Genomic DNA, 22,303 nt, shown 5'->3' on the forward strand with positions numbered 1-22,303 from the left:
AATATTCAATATTCCCATAAGCACAAATGTTCCAAATGGAAGGTTGCATTTTGATAATGCCCATTTCTTCATTAAGATTTCATCATGCACCTACATTAGAAAGCCTCTCCCTACACTTTGTTACTTCTGCTTTTTACCTTGTTTATTCCTGCCTTATTTGCTTAATCTTGAGATCCTGGCTCCCAGGCACTCTCAAATTTGAAAGAAGTAAAGTTTGTGCATTAGCATGTCCTGGGCATGCATGATTTATGAATGGCAGGTTTCCTGGCACAATTTAATGGTATAAGACAGACTTTGTTTTAAACATTAAAGTGAAAGTCACGAAGTGGCAATGCTAGGTGGGATATTAGAACATACAGCGTATAAGAAAGTTTGGGTCAAGAGTTGACCAGTTCTTACGTGGTCAATTTCTTAATCTATGGGCTGATGCTCTGGCCATAAGGAGCCCTGACATTTGACCAACTACCAAAAGTACTTTAAATTGTTATTCTGATAACTTACACAATTGAACTCTCACTCTGTAAAAAGACCCCACATTTTTTAATTGCTAAGATTCATATCAATGGAGAAAACAAACACTTTCAGCAGTCCAAAACCAATTTGTCTTATTTTTGTTAGGCATCCTAATAATATATTCAGGCCATTTTTCGCCATATAATTCTTCCTCTAACAGAATCTTTTGTAAATCAGTCTATCAACCAGTGTTACCAAATCTTTTAAAGAAAAGTGAAAACTTTTGTAGTACCAAGAGAACTATCCTTCCAGAGTAAAATGAGTTCAGCCATTGTTATACGCCCATGGAATATAAAGCCTCGATATACAAGTCTATCTTTCTCATCACAAAGTATGATCTCAAGTAAAACAATTTCTGTTTAATAATCGTAACTAAAAGTACTTAGTAAGGAAGATAATACTTAAATTAAGACTTCCAAATGGTACCTTGTATTTGAGATGTTCCAACTGCTTGCCACAGAAACAAATAATGCCTAACTGTTCTTTGCAGATGGCTATATTGAAGAACTCATGAGATCGTAACTCAGGTCCTCCAATAACAACACAATAATTTTACATCTAAATCTTTGATGTGTTGTGCAATGATTGCTCACAAGTGACTCCAGAAGACCTGAAAGGTTTCAAATCACTGTTAGGAAACAAGGACTGATAAAGCCCATGGTTTGACCAAGCTTGGGATTCACAGACCACTTGAAACTTTGCTGCCTACACAAGCCTTCCATCTCCTCAATAGTGGAAGTAACTCTGAACTACATTCGCCACTGGGCACTTGAGCACCTCAGAGAACGCTGGCCAGTGGATTGAGCCCAACATGGCACATGGAGACAATGGGTTACCTTGTAGATTTTGCAATGGCAGAGTCATAATGCCTCCGGCCGCAGCTGCTGCTACCAGCCCTTGGATGTTGGTGAGATTCGCGGTAGGCAGTGTGAGGACCAGTCCTTGTTGTCCTCCTAGCTGTCCGGCCATGTTGAAGGGGATGAGGATAGGCTGGTTGAGGGCTGGCGTGCCTCCCGGCATCACGCCAGCGACAGCAGAGGCTAACTGTTGTGCTGTCAGAAGTGGCTGCAAGGAAACAGATAATCCTAGCTCACTTTCCAGTGGAACCAAGCAGGACATGGCCTTTTAGAGCATTTTCCTTTACTTAAGCAGGGTCAGAAATCTCCTGAACAAGTAGCAAACAAGCATGCTCTATTCCAAAACGAACTAGTAGAAAAAAAAATTGAAATCACATTTCATTTATTTCTTTGGAAAATTTCATTTGGTCTGGATTTCTTTTCAGGACGTCAAATACCTTTTAAAGTAATACCTTACACTTATGTATTATACTTCCAATGAATTTTCATTTGATCTTATCCTTATATATTTGAAATTCTCTGCCTATTTGTTCTGTGTTGTTCCAGAAAGAACTCATTGGCATCAGGGGATTTTTTTTTTTTTGGCTCAAATGTAGCAATAAAATACTATTTTTTATTTATTAACTTATCAAAAATAATGTAAAAGAGTTACAGCATGCTGGTAAGTCTGTAGTGACACCATTATGTGGATTTAGGACATGTACTCAATCATAAGTCTTTTGGAAAGTAATTTGGAAATCTATATCAAGAATTGCAAAAATATTCAACCCCTTTTGACTCAGAACATACTCCAGGGATACAGCCTGAAGATATTATTCAAAAAGACAAAGGAGAGGCTCCTGGGTGGCTCAATTGGTTAACCATCCAAATCTCGGTTTTGGTTCAGGTCATGATCTCATGGTTCGTGAGTTCAAGCACCACATTGGGCTCTACGCTGAGAGGGCAGAGTGTGCTTTGGATTTTCTCATTCCCTCTCTCTCTGCCCCTCCTGCTCTCTCTCTCTCTCTCTCTCTCTCTCTCAGAATACATGAACTTAAAAAATTGTTTAAAAAATTGTAAAAAGACAAAAGATAAATGAAAATATGCATTACATTTTAAAATATATAAATGCTGAAGCATACTTTGTTATCATACTAAGCCTGACAAGATATAACCTAATTGTTAAAGTGGGTCATTATGGCACCTCTTTAGAAAAATGGAAAATGTTTATAAAATGAGAATACATTAAAAAACTGGATAATCATTAAGCAATGATAATGCAATCATTAAAATGGTGAAGTCGTGTGTGGATGATTAAGATATCTGAAAAAAAAAACTACAGAAAAGCGAAAATATTTGATGTGGTAATTTAGAAAATCTTTTATAGATGTCTCCTGTTATTACTCTAACATTCCTTGCTCAGTTCATACAACATTCCAAACATATGTTTGTATCCACTATTCATCCAATAGTCATTGTTTGATCTGGAAAGGCAGACTCATCAGTGTGCGCTTTGGGCCCCAGACATGTTTGAGCCCGAGTGTGGGCTTTCCACCAGGATGACCTAGGAGAGATTCTTGTCCTGGTCAGGCCAAATGACTAGAAGGTATTTGATCTTACAGTTCTTTATCTGGCACTTTCGTTGCACCCTTTTGGGGAACCATGTGACACATAATCCCATGTCTATTTTTCTTCTAGTGGAACCAATACAAAACTCTTACTGTGGGGTTTCAACTTCTGTGTGTTTAATACAGAATGATTCCATAAAGTAAGAGGTAATTAAATACAAGCATAGCACAAAGCCTAATAAATTATAGCCGGGCACTATTCTAATATTGCTGTGCATGTGTTAGTGCAGTTGTCCTGCCAATGAGATCCAGAGAGATTAGTAACTTGCCCCAAGTCCCATATCTGGTGATTGTGGGGGGTTCATGTGAGGGCAGACTGCTTCAGAGCCCATGGCTCGCCCCTTTCTCACCATCCCCTCTCAATACACGGAACTGTTTTAGAGAGGGATGAAGGGAGGAGGGCTGAACCCACCCTCTGGCCACTGCCTACAGCAACCCTGCGTAGCTCCTTCCAGGGAGGCTTCTGGACAAGCCCTGGGACATCAAGTAGCCTGGTTTTAGACAACTGGTCCAGACTCCACAGGCCTAGCTCCTGATGTATTTGTTAGACTCTACTCAATTTACAAAGTAACTGTCTCTCTTTAAAAAATAAATAAATAAAATTGGGAGTGCCTGGGTGGCTTAGTCGGTTGAGCGTCCGACTTCGGCTCAGGTCATGATCTCATAGTTTGTGAGTTTGAGCCCTGCATCAGGCTCTGTGCTGACAGCTCGGAGCCTGGACCCTGCTTCGGATTCTGTGTCTGCCTCTCCCATGCTCATGCTCTGTCTCTCTCTGTCTCTCAATAATAAGTAAAAATGTTAAAAAAAATTTTTTTAATTACTCTAAAGACAAAATAAACGTATTTTTTAGGAATAAGTACAAAATTATAAACTGGTGCTCAGATCGCTGATGTGACACCACTGTCAACAGTAACATCATAATAAGAAGGAAGGAAAATGACTGGTTCTTAGACTGTACAGGACACAGAGTTGGGGGTTTGAGCACGTAGTATTTTTTTTTTTTTAAATTGAATCCTCGGGGTTAAAGCAGGGCATGCCTTCTCCCTTTGTCACAATGCCCACCCACGCTTCTCACTGTCTGGGTCTGTCATTCACTTATCTGACCCGGAGGCATGAGTTTGTCAGCCCTGGTATGTTCACACACACGCACACGCACATACACATGCACACAGTGTCACAAGCATGAAATCAGAAAAGGTATGGCCGGAAGAAGCCGTCTTCCAAGATTCCCAGTAGAATCCTCTATGGGCTTCCATAGGCGAAGAGACACCTCCCCAGGCTTTCTGTCCTTGAGCACTGAGGCATCGTGGTGCTCAGACATTAGGACCCGAAACAGACATTAGGACTTGGTGGCAGCTGGAACAAGAAAGCCAAGACCACCACCCAAGCCCTTAAACTTGGGTTTTCAAGCCTTCAATTGGTGAGCCCTCAGAGTGCTGAAAGTGATTAATTTTTAGGAACAACCATGACAGCAAAAGAGAGAGAAAGGCTCACATATGAGCTTCTTTTCCCATAAAAACAGGTGAACTCTGAAAGCTTTCACATTAAATGACGGAGATAAAAAAAAAAAACACCAAAAAACAATAATAGCAAAGAGCTCAGCTTTTATAATTGTGTTCTACATCTCCATATAACCACACCAGGCTGCAAGAAACAAATATTGGACTTTAAAAAATAATGAATGTATTTCTTTATTAATGCAAGAGCTGTATGTGATGTACAGTATTGTCAAACCCAATAAGCTGAACTTGCATTAAAATTGCATTAACTTTTTTATATTAAATCACATCTTGTATTTCAAAAATGGCTATCGTAAGGTTGAAATAACTTAATTTTCTTCACACTCCAGTCATTAAAGTTTTACTTTCTAGAAGGCTGCATAGTAACCAACACAGTTGAAGTGGATTTCAAGGGAAAAAAAAATATTCCAAATGATTAAAACCAATATTTCCTTTAAAAAGAGAGTTCTGTGAACACTTTTTTTCTTGATGGTATTTAATAAATAATGTAGTCACACAGTTTCCCCATACGAAAATTTATTGCCATGTGTGCTCTGTTGGAGTTGATTGGATTTAACTCATTATTATTTATTTGGTTATTTATATGGTTGAACCACCCTAAACGCAGCCCTAATGGAAAGTAGTTGAGAGATACTGACCTGTGGCCCAACCGGGAAAGGGAGGTGGGTCTGACTGCCTTGGTGTTGGTCAGGAGTGCCTGGGTCTGATAGTGCTGGGTTTCCTCTGGCCCCTGGAATTCAAAACAGAAGCACTCCCTTAATATAAGATCCAGCCCGGGAATGCACATGACCCCGTTTTCCTGTGATGTCACATAACATTAAGGTACAGACATGCCAGAGTGGTTTATCAATAGCTCCAGTGCTCAAATCACTTGTCAACTGCATAAATTATGCTAACGGATATTCAGGATGGCCAGTCATTCCGGGAGGGAGAAGGCTGTGATGGGGGGGAACGCGACACCATCATCAGCCGCACTAACAGGCTTGCGTGAGCCATCATTTTGCATGGGGGATGCCAATGCGTTGCATGGGTGGGAGACTGCCTCCTTTATGCACAGGCGGGCAACAGCTAATCTAATTTCCCAAAGCCAGAGAAAGCGTGATCCCAGACATGACCAAGTACATCTATATTATCCCCTAATATGGCTTCATACCCTTAAGCCTTTTCTCCAGGCACGTTTCAGACACCAAATCTCAAGAATATGTTTTCCTAAAGACAGACTTTTGCAATCACCTTAGGTGATACCCTGAAGAGCATGTGGGTCTCCTGAAGCAAGTTTTCTGGATGCTAATTGAAACAGCATGAATTCCTCGCTAACTCCAGGGACCCCCCGCTATGCTAAGCACAGGACACAACTCACTTCCTTTGCTTGGAATCCTGTTGGACTCCAAAGCATGAAAAATGAAATGCCACCAAAAGAGCAAGACTTTCAAACCTTGTTTTTTTTTTAATTGTTTTTAAATGTTTATTTTTGAGAGAGAAAGAGACAGAGTGCGAGCAGGGGAGGGGCAGAGAGAGAGGGAGACACAGAATCCGAAGCAGGCTCCAGGCTCTGAGCTGTCAGCACAGAGCTGGACATGGGGTTCGAACTCATGAACCGTGAGATCATGACCTGAGCTCAAGTCGACGCTTAACTGACTGAGCCACCCAGGCGCCCCCAGACCTTCTTAAACAGTACAACATCTCTGTCTATGCTTCTGGCCGTTGTTTCAGGACAGACCGGAGCAGGAGCGCAGTGGCAGTAACAATAAATAGGTGAATAAGTAAGCAAAACAAAACAAAAAATAAATAAGTAAAGCTAGCAGCAATTTTTGAAGGGTTTTACTTGGTAACTTTTGTTTTCTTGGTGGTTGAAATCCAATTCCAAGCCACCCTTAACGAGATCCTCTTTCCTGATGTTTGTCCTATGAATAGCAATTGGAAAAGACAATTCAAACCCTGTTTACTGGCAGGCCGTGGACGACCAAGAAAAAAAGATGATTCTGTCACGCTTATAAATTTTAAAGAAGGTATTATTGGCTCATTTAAAACAAATTCTTCTATATATTCTCCAAAGGGACAGACTTATAAATAATGGAAATGTGGGAAAAAAATACTCCAGCACATTAAGCTACAAATAAAATTGACTGCTACATATTATTCAATTGACTTCTATCTCCACTGTGAGGTGTCAATCATAACCACATTTTATAATAGGATTAAGCAATAAATGTGGAAAGCCATTATGCAGAACTCTGAAAATCTGATTAATTTGTAATATTTTTTTTTGTGCAGAAAGTCAGGAATGGACATTGCTTGGGGAATACGTACAAGCGTTCTATTGAAATTCCTAAATTGATTTGGAACAAACTAATAAAAACACAGACTTGCTGACATTTTATAAAGTGAATTCTGTCAAAATATGTTTGGCATTTTAATGATCGCTGTCATTTAATAACAAGGGTAAGATGACCCATCATAAGATGCCACCAATTTCCTCATAATGTGCAGGAGACCTTTCTTCTAAATTTTTTATATGCGATTTACTCATTATGCTTGAGTAGCAGGGCACTTTAAACTGTGCACTATGTGGGGTGAATCTCATATGTTCTGTTCTTGTAGAACTAAGTCCAATTTCACCTTAAAATTCTCAGTAGAGCTTTATGGACTTTTATTGAGCAAACCCAGCTCCCTAAGTGTGGTGTTTGGTCACTTAGGTATGTTCTCAAACAGCTAAAAATCCACTTTGGTGTAGTTTTTGAAGACACTTTAAAATTTGGGGTGGTTTCCTCATACTCACCAGGCATGGATTTTTACGCCAGACAGAGAAAGGAAAGTTTTACAAAACAAAGGAAAGGAGAAAGCCCCCTTTTCCACAATAAAAACGTGTGTATGTCTTAATTAAAAAAAAAAAATTCTATACTGTGTCAGGCCCTCCTGCCTCAAATTTCTTTCACGCGAACCAGGCTCACTTTTGGACCCTGTTCGTAATGATATACCGTCATAAGGTTTAGGATCTGGCCCATCCAGGCATTGTGTCATCAACACAGTGTGCTTGCTGCCCGTAACTTTACACCGATTACATTTGCTTACATTTTATTCTTTGTTGCTGGAGGCCCTCACCAGCACACGGCAGCTTGTTTTGAGGCTGGTTATTCTCAGAAACCATGTTCAGCACAGTACAGGGCAATTCCACACAATTTCATGTGTAAAATGAAGTCTTTCACAGGCTTTAGAGGAGATTATGTATGCTCTCCTGCTTGGATCAGAAAGTAATGTTTCTTCTTAATGCGCATCTCCATTTTCCCGAAACACATGTATCATGCTTAACCTTGTAGGACCATAAACTCATCTGTCTGGTCGGAAGGCAGTTCCCAAATTGGGGGCCTTATCAGAGCCAGAGGGGGGAATCCAGCAGTCAGAATGAATAGATGACACTGGCGAAGGGTTTCTAAGAGATTTGAAGCAGCACTTAGCCACGCGTTAGCAGAGATTTGAGGTCACCTATTTCCACGGCCAGGGACGTGAAAACATGAACTTAAACGGGCTGGGCAGGTTCCTCCAATCAGGATCCTAGGAAACATGCTACCTCTCTTGGAGATCAAGGATATCCAGAAAGCTCTCTGTGACCTGTTCTGAATTTAGTAGCCTGCACTTTTCAGGCAGTGACTGCGAGCTTCAACAGAGCAGACTCACCACTGCACACCCAGGCCCTGATGCAGGCGTGTCATTTGCATCGATTGAATGCAATCAGTGGAAAGAGAGATTTGGCTTTTAATTTGGGGGTGGTAGAATTCCTATAAGATAGGCATTGGCATCCACCTGACTGTTTACTAGTGGTTAGTATAAACCTTGGAAATATCTTTAAATTATTAGCTTATTGGCAAAGTCCATCTCAATTCCAATTTAGATACACAAAGCAGTTTGGTGTAGGGTGCCTGGGTGGTTCAGCTGGTTGAGTGTCTGACTCTTAATTTCAGCTCAGGTCGTGATCCCATGGTCGTGGGATCAAGTCCTGTGTTGGGCGCCATGCTGAGCATGGAGCCTGCTTAAGAGTCTCTCTGTCTCCCCCGCTCTGCCCCTCTCCCCCACTTTCTCTCTCTAAAACAAAATAATAAAATAAATATAATTTTAAAAAGAAAAAGCAGTTTGGTGTACAGGTTTCAAGCAAGGGCTCTTTTAAATTTTAAACTCTGCCTGGGTTTACCTCTGCCACTTAACCAGGTATGTGAACTTAGACTTGTTTTCCAACTTTTTTATGCATCAGCTATCTCCTGTAAAAGTTCAAAATAATAACAGGGCCTCCCTCATAGGGTTGCTGTTGTAAGGACTAAATGAGCACATGTATTTGTAAATTTCTTGGAACAGTGCATGTTTGTCACATACGTGCTAATTCTGTTGACTACTATTATTTAATAAGCTTCAATTTGTAATTTAATGTATTTAATATTATTCAATTTGCCCATAACATTCACCTGCCCCGAGTCAACTCAATACCTACTCCAGTCCCTATATGTGCAATCCACATTCTCCCCCATGCTACCTTGTGTACTCCGTACCATTTGGTGAATGTTTGCTACTGAACTTTAAGAGCCTACGAAGCTAGACGTTTACATATAACACGTCCTTCAGTCCATGACAATGTGATCAGAAAATACGGCAAAACAATACTGGCAAACAGCTTTCAAATTCTCAGACCAGGGCTTAGACCAGTAGTTCCTGCCCAGGCTGAGAATCTTGGGTTCGTAGAATTTCTTGGACACAGGGGTTCACATTGCTCATGAGGCGATGGATGAAACAGCCCAGGGGTGGCGGTGGCTCCCATGTGCGTTTTATAAAACCCACCAGTGATTGAGGACCACGGGGTGGGGGGTGGGACAACGGTGCTGTCGATGCTGCCCACGCAAATCTGAATCTCCTTCCACTGAGGAACCATACACGATTAGTTCTGTGAATAGCAGAGTAGCATCAGCTGGCATTGCCTCCTTGCCTGCCAAATGTCTTCACCTGGAAGATTCTTCCATCTTATTCTGGTTGGCTTCTAGCTTAGCAAGGGGAAGAATCATCTCAGATACATCTATTTTGTAATTATGATTTGTTCACAGGTAGTCCAAGGAGTGTAAAAACGGATTTTAAAGGGATCATAATATAAAATTCTAAATAGCTATACAATAGGAGTCAGTTCTCTGTATATACAGGGATCCCTAGCATAAGTCTGCTATGGAAAGGAAAGGTCATAAATGGTGAAGACATTGAAAGACTGATTAGGAGTTATGCTAAGATAAAACTTATTTTTAACTGTTAAGATGTTTGCTTGTCAGAGCACTGGTTCATTCAACACCGTCTTCCGGGTGTCAATCTCACATCTGAAATCTGCAAGGCTGTCTGCAGATCTCTCTGCTCTGGAGGGACCAGACTGTCCACAGAACTGAGAGGGGGACACCCAGATCCTGGTCTCCTCCCTTTGGCCCCTTCCTCAGGGGACAGCCTTGCAATCTCCACGCTCCCACCCAGCTCAAGCTGTGAGCTCCTGAATGACTGGCACTGTGTTCCTCATAGCAGGTTAGTTTTCTTTTGCAAATTCTCTTCCTCTTCCCTACTCCCCTTCCTCCCCCTCCTCCCCTTCCTCCTCCTCCTTCTCCTTCTTCCTCTTCCTCTTCCTCTCCTCCTCCTCCTCCTCTTTTTCCTTCTTTTTCTTTTTTGGGTACGATGCATTTTCATTAAATAAGGCAAGCCAAGGCTTGGCACCTCTCAGTTACTCTGTAAGTAAAGAGGGGGACATTCCACTGGTGTATTAAATGCTCCCAGCCCCCCAGCCCTTTTGGGAGTTGGCTTTTGCAAATACGTAATTTTAAGAAACAAAAAACCACCTTTAATCCTGAGAGGGTGTGGTCTTTTCTGGAGCCTTACCCCATTCGCTTTGCAAAGAGGATACAAGGTCAGGATGGACTGAGAAGGAACTAGAATTGCAGATACAAATTGTTCGTCCAGAATAAACCAGTTCCACTTTCTCCCACCTGGTGGGCCTTCTTCTCATGTTCAGGTCATAAGATTCTCTTGTTAGCGACCAATGCATTTTTAACAAATGGGTTTCTTCAGAGAGAGGGTTTGGGCTTCTGTCCTCTATGCATTAGCATAGACATAATTGCATGAAGGTCACAGGGATCTCTCAGCTTTTTCTGGTGTTCAGACCTCCCTTAACCACTGTTTGCAGTTTTCACCAGCAAGTGAGGTGATGCAAAGGTTGCTTATTATAAGATGGATTGTTGAATGCATTATTATTTCATGTTGAGCATGTGAACCCAACTAAGCAGGGCAGAGGTTTCTCTAAATGAAACTTCCCTTTCTTTCAATTTCTTCAAGATCACCAAATGCCAAGGAAGGAGTGGAGGTGTCTATAAAAATCTTTTTTAGAGCCACTGCCACTGTTTGCCACCGTGGTGGCCAGTCAGGATTTCTTTAGGATACTGGCCACACACATGTTTATGTACAGACCCCTAGCCAGACCCCTGGTGAAACTGGAGACTCTAAAGTAATAAGACACACTTGAAAAGTAACTGTTCATTCGTTCACATAAGGGTTTGTATGTTTTTCCGGGTCCTGTTGATAAGTACTTACAACTCTACTCATTGAGGCCTGGAGAACAGAGAATGTCTGATGACATTCATGTGAAAAGTGAATTTCTTTACTTTTCTAGTAGGTGACTTCCCAGGCCTTTAGTGAAGGGAAATCCAGTTTTCTTTGAGGGAGGGGTCTAGGTGCTCAGTGGTCCTCAATGCTGATATTTATTTAAAAATTGCACATGTGCATGGGAAGTCAAAGGGAGATTTGAGATATCTCGATAAAGCATAACGAGAAATCCTATAAATCCCTTATTTGGACTTGATTATCTTGAAGATGTTTTTGTAATATCTACGAAAAGTATTGAAAAATTGCTTCCTTTCTGCACGTAGACTTAGTCTATCCATGCTGTAGAATACTTCAAAGACATGTTTTATTCCTCTCTTGGAATTTACTAAATCTCCCTCCCATCTTTTTCCAACAATTGTTTATCATTTGTTTTCTTATCCATCTAATAAAAGCAAAGCTGAACTCCTGTGATATCCAGGCCAGTAAAGTTCTCAACTTCTATGAATGCTTCCTCCCAGAAAAGAGAGGAAAAGAGAGAGAGAGAGAGAGAGAGAGAGAGAGTCATCAAACACACCTAAGCAAAATTCCATGACTTACTACTGGCATACAGAGAACTTTGGGGTATGGATTCCACAAGAAGAGCAGTTCTTCCAGGGAGAAGTCTTTTTCTAACTCACCTTTGCATCTCCAGGAAGCCAGCTCTTTAGCCTGTATGTATATATGTGTGGGTATGAAAATATCCATGCATGTTGGTGTTTCAATCCATGGCATATGGGTGGACCCAAGGGATTGCAACCTCCTTGCTGGCATGAACTAAACACCTCGATCAGGGGTAGTCTGAAGCCTCTGGTCAGTCCTACCCTGAGCACGTGACCCTTGCTACACCTGACCCAGGCTTCCAAGAAAGGCATAAAGGAGAAAGTGACAGCCATAGTCAGGCTTCCAGGGGTCCTGGGGCACGAGGGGCATGGAACAGGTCCTGAGGAAGTGAGGAGATAGCAGCTGGACCTCCAGAGGCTCAAACCCCCACCCACATGCTTTTGTTGTCCCATCGGACTTTGCTTACAAGACACAATTTCAAAGATAAATTATTAAGAATTGGAAGACAGTGACCTTGGAGTGCTAATATGCACATTCGGGACTCTGCTGGGTTCAGAGCCCTGTGTGCCTACAGAAGATACCAGGCCCATGAAGCGTTCCCTGCCCTTGGCTCACTGTCAGCTGCCACTGACTCAGTTTCCACACAATTTTGGCTTGCTGGTTTTCTATCAAGGGACTTCCTTATTAAGGGTCCCCAAATTTTGAAAGTGGCACCTAAACCTACAATGGGGAGCCATTTTTTTCCAAATCAATACAAATTCTGAAAATAGTATTTGTGCCTACAGAGGAATTTAGATACCGTCTCTTTCCCCAACAGGAAATTGAACTTACAAATCATCCATTCATCTGCTATACATCACTACCAATCACCACATAAATATACTATTTGATAGAAAATTAAGAGGAAGCATTGTTTTGTTTTCTATGACTTCCTATTTACCTATGCTTAAAATGGAAAGTCAGGGTATGAATCCCAAAGGGAAATCATATAGAAGATGTCACATGCCAGGGCACCTGGGTGGCTCAGTCGGTTAAGTGTCTTGACTCTTGATTTTGGCTCAGGTCACGATCTCATGGTTCGTGAGTTCAGGCCCCGTGTCGTTCTCTGTACTGGGCGTGGATCCTATTTGGGATTCCCTCTCTCCCTCTCTGTCTGCCCCTCCCTTGCTCAAGTGCACTCTCTCTCTCTCTCTCTCTCTCAAAATAAATAAATAAACTTAAGAAAAAAGATGTTCTGTGTCTTTCCTCAGCTGTAGACCTAGCTTTCTAACAGTGTTGTGCTTTCACGAACAAAAACCACAGCCTTTCCCTTCTGACTGGCCACTGGACCATCATCAAGCTTGACAACAAGGGGACATGATCTAAATACTCCAGGGCAATGTGATGGGCCTCGTGTTAAAGTTCTCCCACATTAGCTACCCATGGTACAATATGCAAGAATGTCTAAGAACTGACCATAAATGTGCTTGGAAAAATGGTCAAAGCTGTTAAATACTGTGCCTCAAATTTTTGGTACAAGCTTAGGTGAAAATGTGTGTGTGTGTGTGTACATACACATGCCCATGTGTGTTCATGTGTGTTCTGGAGTGGGAAGAGGCGAAAGGGGGGGAAGCTAGTGTACTTTTTCTCGCCTATCACCTGTGCTGTAGTGCTGTGCCATTCAGGTGGTGTGGGGTAGAGGCCGGTGTAGTTCTTGTTGCAATATCTCATCCTCCAGCCTTTTCTAGCAATATGTGGGTTTGTTTTCTAATACCTGCAAAGCTTCTCTGTGGCCTTACAGGCCCAGGGGGCTGCCCCACCGAAAGTCTCATCAGGAGATCTTAAACTGTGTCAGTGTATTGAAGCTCTTAGCTGAGCAGCCCCACATAGATACCTGGAAACCCAAGCCTGAAGGGGAAGGGGGGTGGCAAATAGAAACTGCTGTGTCACGGGGTACCTGGGTGGCTCAGTCGGTTAGGCAACCGACTTCAGCTCAGGTCATGATCTCGCGGTTCGTGGGTTTGAGCCCCGTGTCAGGCCCTGTGCTGACAGCTCAGAGCCTGGAGCCTGCTTCGGATTCTGTGTCTCCCTCTCTCTCTGCCCCTCCCCTGCTCACACACTGTCTCTCTCTATCTCAAAAAATGAATAAAAACGTTAAAAAAAATTAAAAGAGACAGAAATTGCTGTGTCATGATCACATAGGCCCAACATCCTGGCTCCAGACTGAAGTTTCATGGATACCACAAGGGTAGATCATCCCCCACTCCTCCTCTGAGACCCTAGATGCCTTCCAGAGGCCTGAACTCGGCACAACCCTTCAGCGGCAAGAAGGCTGCTGATCTAATGTTCTGAATATGATTTCACCATGAGCTACAACAGAATAAACCATTATTTTGAGTGGAAATGATGGCCTCTGGGTACAGTCGCTTCTGACAAAACACGAATGCTACGAGTTCTCGGAGACGCCCAGTGCAGAAACTTGTGGTTGTCCATCTGCAGTGGTCGCATTTGTGATGGCAAAGATCAGGTGGTTGGGTGGTCACCAACCACTGACTTACCCAGACTCTGAGATTTCACACAGCAGTCAAATTGAAGGAGCACGTTAATAATTGTGTGAACAGAAAGATCTCAACATTTCATTTTGCCAAGCAAAAATACCTTTCAGAACTGCCATGAGCTGTCATTATCAGATAACAAAGGCATTTGAATGCCCTTCTCTCACCCTGAAGGGTGTGTTTACATTTAAAAGACAATCTTTTAAATAGAAAAAATTTAGTTTAATGAAAAATTCACTGCGTTGCATTTTTTTTCCCCATTATCTGTGAAGTGTCTGTTTAGCATTAGGAGACACTAGTCGGTCACAGAGCATTGGGGAGTTTCTCATTGACATGGTAGGGTTTGAGGATCAGGATGTCTCTGCCTACGCTCCTCCAGAAACAGACTATGTCTGACAAACACTCTGAAAATTTTTCTTCTTGGAATAACTAATTCCTCTTTTCCCTCAATTCTTTTTTCTAGAGACACCAATATAATTTTCTTTATATCTATAAAGTTCTATGTGCTAAGTAATACATTAATTTCTTTATATATATTGTTTAATCAGCCCTTACAATAACCCTATAAGGTAAGCTTATGATTATTGTGTCCATTTATACAGGAAACTAAACTTTATAGAGATTAACTCACTATTACTCACGTAACAAGTAAGTGACAGAGAGGCAACCATATCCCAGGTCATCTGATCAATAGAAGGCCCTTGTCTTGATCAGCTAGACTATCTACCACTCAAATATCTCATAATACCTACCATTAACTGAATACTTACTGTGGGCCAGCCACTGTGCTCTGTAATTTAGATACATTTTCTCATTTAATCTCTATAGTAACCCCTATATTTGTAGTATTATCATTCCCATTTTACAGATGTGTAAACTAAGGTTTAGGCAGGTTAAATAACTCGCTTATGGTCACGCAGTTAGTGAGAGGTAGCATCAGGATTTGAACCCAGTTCTGTTAGACTCCAAGGCTACACTACCTTATATGTCAAATTCCAAGTGTTTTAGGGAGATAGAACATAATAAATCCCCAATGCCGTGACAGAAACCATGTTTTTCAGGTATTTTCCTAGTGGAACTTGGCTCTGGAGACCTCTAGGTTCCAGATCTGGGAAAGTGGGTGACGGAGGCATGGAAATGGCACAGGATGAGAGGAGGGTGAAGGGTGGATCCCACCAGACGTGAGCTTTTTCTGTGCCCCATTTCCCCCCAGACAGACTGACAAATTCCTAAGAAGTAATCACCCCCATATTCTTTAAAATAATGTTCATCATGAGCTACAGGACAGCTGCATTCTTAGTTTAGGGTCTATATGCTGAAGGCATGATCTCTGGGTCGGCAGCTTTGGCATCACCAGGCACCTCGTTAGAAAGGCACACAGGTCCCAGCGCATCCAGGTCTGAGATCCACTGAACCGGAACCTGCGTATTGTAACAAAATCCCCGGGTGATTTACTCCCACAGTAAAGTGTGAGAAGTACTGGCTTTGTGTTTGTAAGTCCTTCCTTCCCTTCCTCCCTGCTTCCTTCTTTTCTCCTTCCCTTTCTCTCTCTTCCCCTCATCCCTTCCTTGTTTCCTTTCCCCTTCCTTCCTCCCCTCCCTTCCTTCTTTCCTTCCTTCCTCCCTCCCTCCCTTACTTTACTTGGGTGGCATTCAAGCACAAATATACCAGAAGATGCTTAATTTCCATCAGACACTTGCAGTAGACTATCATATCCTTGCTCACAGAAGTCGGGGCAGGAAAAGAACACATTCAAGAGGAACGCTCCATCACAGTAACAACCCTCCACAACCCCACCCTCCACCATCCCGCAACCCAGTGGGAGGACTCCTGGCAAAAAGAGGTTCACAGCAGGAAGAGCAGGTCCTACATTCTTAAAGGGAAGCATATTTATCCTGTTTAAAACACAACAAAACTGATGCCAAATGTAGCCCCACATTCTAGCTTTGTGATTTATGGCAATTTTCCTGACACTTCCTCCGTCTATAACCACATCTTCGCTTTTCCATTTGTGAGGATCCATGAAGATAAGAGTCTGGACGATCCATTTCAGTTATTTACTCTCAGAATACCACATCCTTTGCAAAAGTAGCCAGAGTGCCACTTTAAAAAAGGGGAATAAAAATTTTAAATCTCTTAAATCTGAAATAAAACTGTGTTTCTGCAGATACTTGGAAAGGGTGGCATTTGCGATCGCTCTTGCGTGCAACTCAACATTGGTGGGAAGTGGGGTCATTTAGACCTCAGCAAAGGACAGGAAGGAAATACCCCTGAGGAACTGCCTCACACATAATTGTAGCGTCACCCCTAGTTAGCAACCCCTTATGGTAACAGAGCCTCTGTGCTGGGAAGAGAAGGATGCTGTCTAGCTCATTATACACAAGTTACCAGACGCTACCAAACCTTCTTCAGAGATTGGGTAACAAAAGATCGCAGCTGTAATGAGATTAAGCAGATCCAGAATATAAAAATGCAAATGAATGCCCCATCAATAGATTGTCAGTTAGATTTTTTTTTTCCCCTGACAGTTGGTTGTAAAAAACCAAACAGCCAAACATCTAGTCCAATTCATGGGTCCATGATGACCATTTTTCTCTCACTTAGTCTATTTATCTCTTAGCATTACTGTAATTGAAAAAGTACTATTGCTAAAAGATGCCATTAACTTGAGTGCATTCATAGAGTGTTATATCACTAATAGACTTAGGTCATATTCTTTTATCCTTTTAGCAAAGCATTATTTCGTTGTCCTCTTGTTCTGAAGATTGTGTTCCACTTAAAGTCAAATAGAACAAAAGCTTCACAGAACTTGTTCATACTGTTTTTTATCATTATTTAGACTCTGTTACATGACAGCATCAAATGCGTAGCAATTTCTATTTGTTATATTAACTTCTTTTTGGATCCGTGTCAGAGCTCATAATGTAAAACTGTGCCTTCCAAACTTGACTTGCACTGAGATGATAACTGTAAGGTTTTAAGTCCAAATACTTTTAAGATTTACTTGTTGAGTTTACATTTGACTTGAGAATGGGGAGATCAGGGTTGAAACCAGAAACAGAGCAAACTACTAACTACAATAGTGAAAGGTGAAATAGTGGAAGAAGGCGTGTGCAACCATTTAAAAATATATGCGGGATTTCATCAAATCTAGAATTCCATTGATGTACATCTAATGAATGTTTTCTGTTTCACTAAGAAAGAAAAAAGCTCCCGAGTAAACCATGACATGCCTGCCACTGATTATAATGCACATCCCAATTTTTATTCCGAAATCTTCCTTTTAAGGTATCACATTAAAATATTGGAGAAGTGGGGTGCCACCGTGGCTCAGCTGGTTAAGCACCTAACTCTTGATATCAGTCTAGGTCTTAATCTCAGGGATGTGAGTTTGGGCCCCACATTGGGCCCCGCCCTGGGGTGGAGCATACTTAAAAAATAAATAAAATAAAATATGGGGGAGCTGGAGGTATGATTTTCAGGGCAGTGTGTCTGTGTTTTGGCTTTGGCCAAAAATGGCTCACTTGTGCCTAAGAATCTATACACAGGCTGGGGTGGTGTCTGAATGAGATTCTAAGTACATCTTGGCTTCTAAGTAGAGCATAAGCACAGAGGTGTGTACAAGGGGACTCCAAAAATAAAGACCAAATAAATACATAAGGACCAGGTAGGGCAAGCCACAAGGGAGGTGATGACAGCCCTCGTGAGTAAGCAAGTGGCAAATGATTGCTTAGAGTCCAGCCTGATTCTGTTTGTATTTTTTATCTTATTTTAAGGTTGTTTGTTTGTTTGTTTATTTAATTTTTTGAGAGAGAGATCAATACTTCATCCTATTCCTATAAAACTTCCTTTGAGAAAGAGTGGGGGGAGGGGCAGAAGGAGAGAGAGACACAGAGAGAGAGACAAAGAGAGAGAGACGGAGAGAGAATCCCAAGCAGGCTCTATCCCCAGCACAGAGCCGGATGTGGGGCTCCAGCTCACCACCGAGAGATCGTGACCTGGGATGAAATGAAGAGTCAAACGCTTGACCGACTGAGTCACTCAGGTGCCCCATGTACTTTATTTTATTTTATTATTTTATTACGGTGGTAAGAACACTTAACATGAGATCCACACTCTCAACAAATTTTTAAGGGCACAATATAGTATTGTTAACTATAGGCACAATGTTGTACTTACAGAATTTATTCATCTTGTGTTACTAGAACATGATACCCATCAAACAGCAACTCCCCTCTCCCCCTCCCCCCAACTCCTGGCAACCACCATTCTGCAGTCTGTTTTTATGAGGTTGACTAATCATATAATATTATACTTCATATAAGTGGAATTGTGCAGTGTTTGTCATTCTGTGACTAGTTTATTTCACTTAGCATATCGTCCTTCAGGTTTATCCATGTTGCATATGGCAGGATTTCCTTCTCTCTTTTTTTAAAGTTTTAAAAAAAATTTTATTTAAAGAGAGAGAGAGAGAGAGAGAGAGACAGAGCATGAGCAGAGAAGGGGCAGAGAGAGAGGGAAATACAGAATCCAAAGCAGGCTCCAGGCTCTGAGCTGTCAGCACAGAGCCCAACATGGGGCTCTAACTCAGGGCTGTGACATCATGACCTGAGCCAAAGTTGGACGCTTAACTGACTGAGCCACCCAAGTGCCCCTCCTTCTTTTGCAAGGTTACATAGTATTCCATTTTATGTATACATCACGTTTTCTTTATTCATTTATTCACAGCTAGACATTTCAGTTGTTTCCACATCTTGGCTAGTGTAGACAATAAGATGTCATCTTCCTGTTAGGACAGCTATTATCAAAAAAAAAAAAAAAGGTAACAAATGTTGGGGAGGATGTGGAGAAACTGGAACCCCTGTGAACTGTTGGTATGAATGTAAAATGGTACAGCTTCTGGGAAAACAATAAAGAATTCCTCCCCCTAAAATTAAGAATACAATGCCATAGGATCCAATGATCTCAATCCTGGGTATCTATGGAACAGAATTGAAATCAGGATCTCAATGAGATTCTGTCCTATGTTTATTGTGGTATCATTCACAATAGCCAAGATACGTTTGCGTTTTCTTGCAGCTGCCCTTTCCCTGTACTTGCTCTCTGGTTCTTGTCCTGCAGGGGAGCTACCCTTGGGAGCCTCTGAGGTCAAGACTGTGAACTCTAGCCACCTCATCTGAAAATGGTGATGCCAAACAACTCTTTGATAATTCACTGTTCATGATATTACATTCTTGCCAGGTGGAGGGTATTTTGCAAGATACTGGGGACACATAAAAATAATACTGTGTTGTCCCGCTTCTCCTCATTATTTAATTAGTTCACTCATTCCCAGCAAATATTTACAGAATGGTCACCAGGCATGATCCCCTGGCCTGATGTGCATTAGATGAATGGTTAAACAAAGAATTATTTCAGGAGACCTCCCTGAACGGGACTCTGGGGAACCTGGGGAAACTCTCGGCAACAAGGGGCCTCCCTAGGATGTCTCTATCTCCGCTAGTTTCCCTGTTAAGAGAAGATGTTTGGGAATACTTGATCCTATTCCTATAAAACTTCCTTTGAGACAGACTCTTCATGTTTAACAATATAAAGGCTGGAAGAAAAAAAAAATAATGTATAAAGCCTGGAATATAATTGTAATGGCTCATACGATTGAAAAGGAAGTTGCAAGATGTGGATCCTTTAAGCCAAAAATCTCCAGTGACAGCTTCCCTGTGCTGGCAAAAGGAATAAGAATTCAGTGGCTTGGCGTGGGATCTGTTCACCCCAAGATTATTTACTGTATATTTTAGCTGGACCAAAATGCCTATCCTTAGTTCATTCTTGCTCTTCTGCCCACAACCCTTTCTTCTCCCTAGCCTATGGGAATGCAGATCTAATGACTGCACGAAGGTTATATGGGTGCCCATTGCCACTTCCTTAGGTAACAATGGCTAAACATCAGCTTGAGAAATCCTAGGTCTATATTATTTATGAAGCAGCAATTCTCCTGTAAATAACCCAGTTGTTAAAATGATATGTATCTATGTAATTGAGTCTTCTGTATACAAATAAATAAGACTTTATTGCAATGTCAGAAGTTAACAGACCAGTCAATAAAATCAATAGCTCACTTTTTCTTGCTTATATATCTAACTTTTCTCCACCTTTCCTATGCCCTCTGTTTGTTCTGGTTACATATTACCGCTCAGAAGAAAATACAGCTCTGGGTTCCTGCTTATGAAATGGTAGGCAAGAGGGGAGGTGGCAAACAAAGGGAAAGAGAAAACCATGCCACCTTCTGCCCACGCAGGGTTTCGAGTTTACATGTGTATTTATTTAAGGGGACGAAAGACTGCAGACAATTTGAACAAGAGTGCCCTACTGAGGGCACAAGTGAACCAGGTCACAGCCATAGGTAAGCATCCAGGCTGGTATCGCATTGTCCCCTGACTGCTGTCATTACGGCCCTGCTGCATTAGAGCTCCACTCTTTTTGCAACCATAGCTGAGGTTCCTGTCAGCATTTGCCTTGTAAATCCCCAGTTTTGAGAAGTTGGTATTCAGCTGGAAAAATGTGTCCTGCGTAAACCTTCGCGTACACTATCTCTGAAGTAGGGAAGACGTTATGTGGAGTTGGTAGCTTATTTTTTTAAAGCAATTCGCTTAATTGATTTGGCCCTTGTTGAGCTCACTAAAAGAGCTTAAAAGGGCTGCTTGATATTTTTTTGTGCTTCTTTTAAAAATCCAATTAAACAAATTGGCATTGATCCAAATTTCCTGCACCTGAGTGAGGAAAGATAACCAAAATAGAGAAAAAGAAAAATTAATGGATGGGGGTCACTCTAATCTTCATGATGGTCTATTGCTGTGCAAATAAGTCCATGATTTAATGGCTCATTTGCATGGACCAATTTGCCCTCTCCCATGGACTAGACAGATACATGAAATTGTCCCTCATTATTATCTATCAGAACAGGCCTGGGACTCTGGGTAAAGGAGGCCCCTGGCATTTGTAAAACTTGATGAGGAATGCAGGTGTCATCCTGGACTTACGGTCCTTAATCAGGCTGGGTGGAATACTAGATTCTTAGTGGTTTTATATCAAGAACATTGTAATGCTCATACTTTGGCTTGGAGCATGACGTCATAATTCAGATTTGGATAGCATATTCTGTAATAGAACAATAAGGAATCACCTTCACCATTGTGGATCAGGAATAGAATCGCCTTCACCATTGTGGATCAGGAATAGTAATGCCCATTTTTAAATTTACTCTTTGACAAATGGGTGTTATAAGAGAAGGTGGTCTACAAGAACTCTTGGTATCATTGGGCCTATGAAAAAGTGGAATTATTGGTTAGGAAAAACAATTGTTGCCAACCCAGGTTACAGAACACATGATTTCCCCAGAATAAACAGTTCAGGTTTGGGTATAATGTGTGCAAAGTGCCCGTGGAGATATTGATAGTGCCAGATACTCAAGGAAGAGGGGTTAAGTACAGACCCAGACTCAGAACAACCAACAAACAGGTGCCGCGTAAAACCACAGAGTGGATAACTCCCAGGACAAGTATGTTAGAAGAGCAATGACTTGAAGATGAAATTCTGGGAAGCAGCAACAGTTTACGATCACAGCAGGAAAGAGGACCCCAGGAGTTAACCGAGGAGAAACGCTCAGTGCCTAAGATAAGAACTCAGGGTTCAAAGGTCTCTAGTGGCCAAGGAGGGAAAGACTTGGCCAGAGAATGGTACCATTGAGCATCCGCCCCAAATGCTTTGAGGGACTAAGTAAGAGAAGAGAAAGATATCAATTAGACCCGTTGGTGTGCTAACACATACTAGCTACTTAAAATACTAGAGTGATAAATGCTAACACGAGTACTTTCATTGTCATAATGGAGACTGAGGATGCATTTCAGTGAGTGGACAGATGCACAGGAAGTGAAGTAAAGAGTATGTGTTTAAACAGGCCGGAGAGTTTAGATCAGTGATTTCCAAAATGTGGGGTACAGTCCTTAGTGGGATAGGAAATAAACTTAGTGAGTTGCAACCAGCATTAAAAAAAAACACAACAGTAA

General features: G+C 41.7%; 1 protein-coding gene across 1 annotated transcript in view; it reads right to left on the minus strand.

The window, feature by feature from the left end:
* POU6F2 (POU class 6 homeobox 2) overlaps positions 1–22,303 on the minus strand; it is a 491,340-nt gene that overhangs the window by 257,361 nt on the left and 211,676 nt on the right. The window contains exons 3-4 of the mRNA XM_030307717.1: positions 5,136–5,227; positions 1,350–1,578 (exon numbers count right to left, since the gene is read on the minus strand). Coding sequence (XP_030163577.1) covers positions 1,350–1,578; positions 5,136–5,227 — 321 coding nt within the window. The remainder of the gene's footprint in view (positions 1–1,349; positions 1,579–5,135; positions 5,228–22,303) is intronic.

This window comes from Lynx canadensis, chromosome A2 (assembly GCF_007474595.2).
Source record: "Lynx canadensis isolate LIC74 chromosome A2, mLynCan4.pri.v2, whole genome shotgun sequence".
In the NCBI taxonomy this organism is placed as follows: domain Eukaryota; kingdom Metazoa; phylum Chordata; class Mammalia; order Carnivora; family Felidae; genus Lynx; species Lynx canadensis.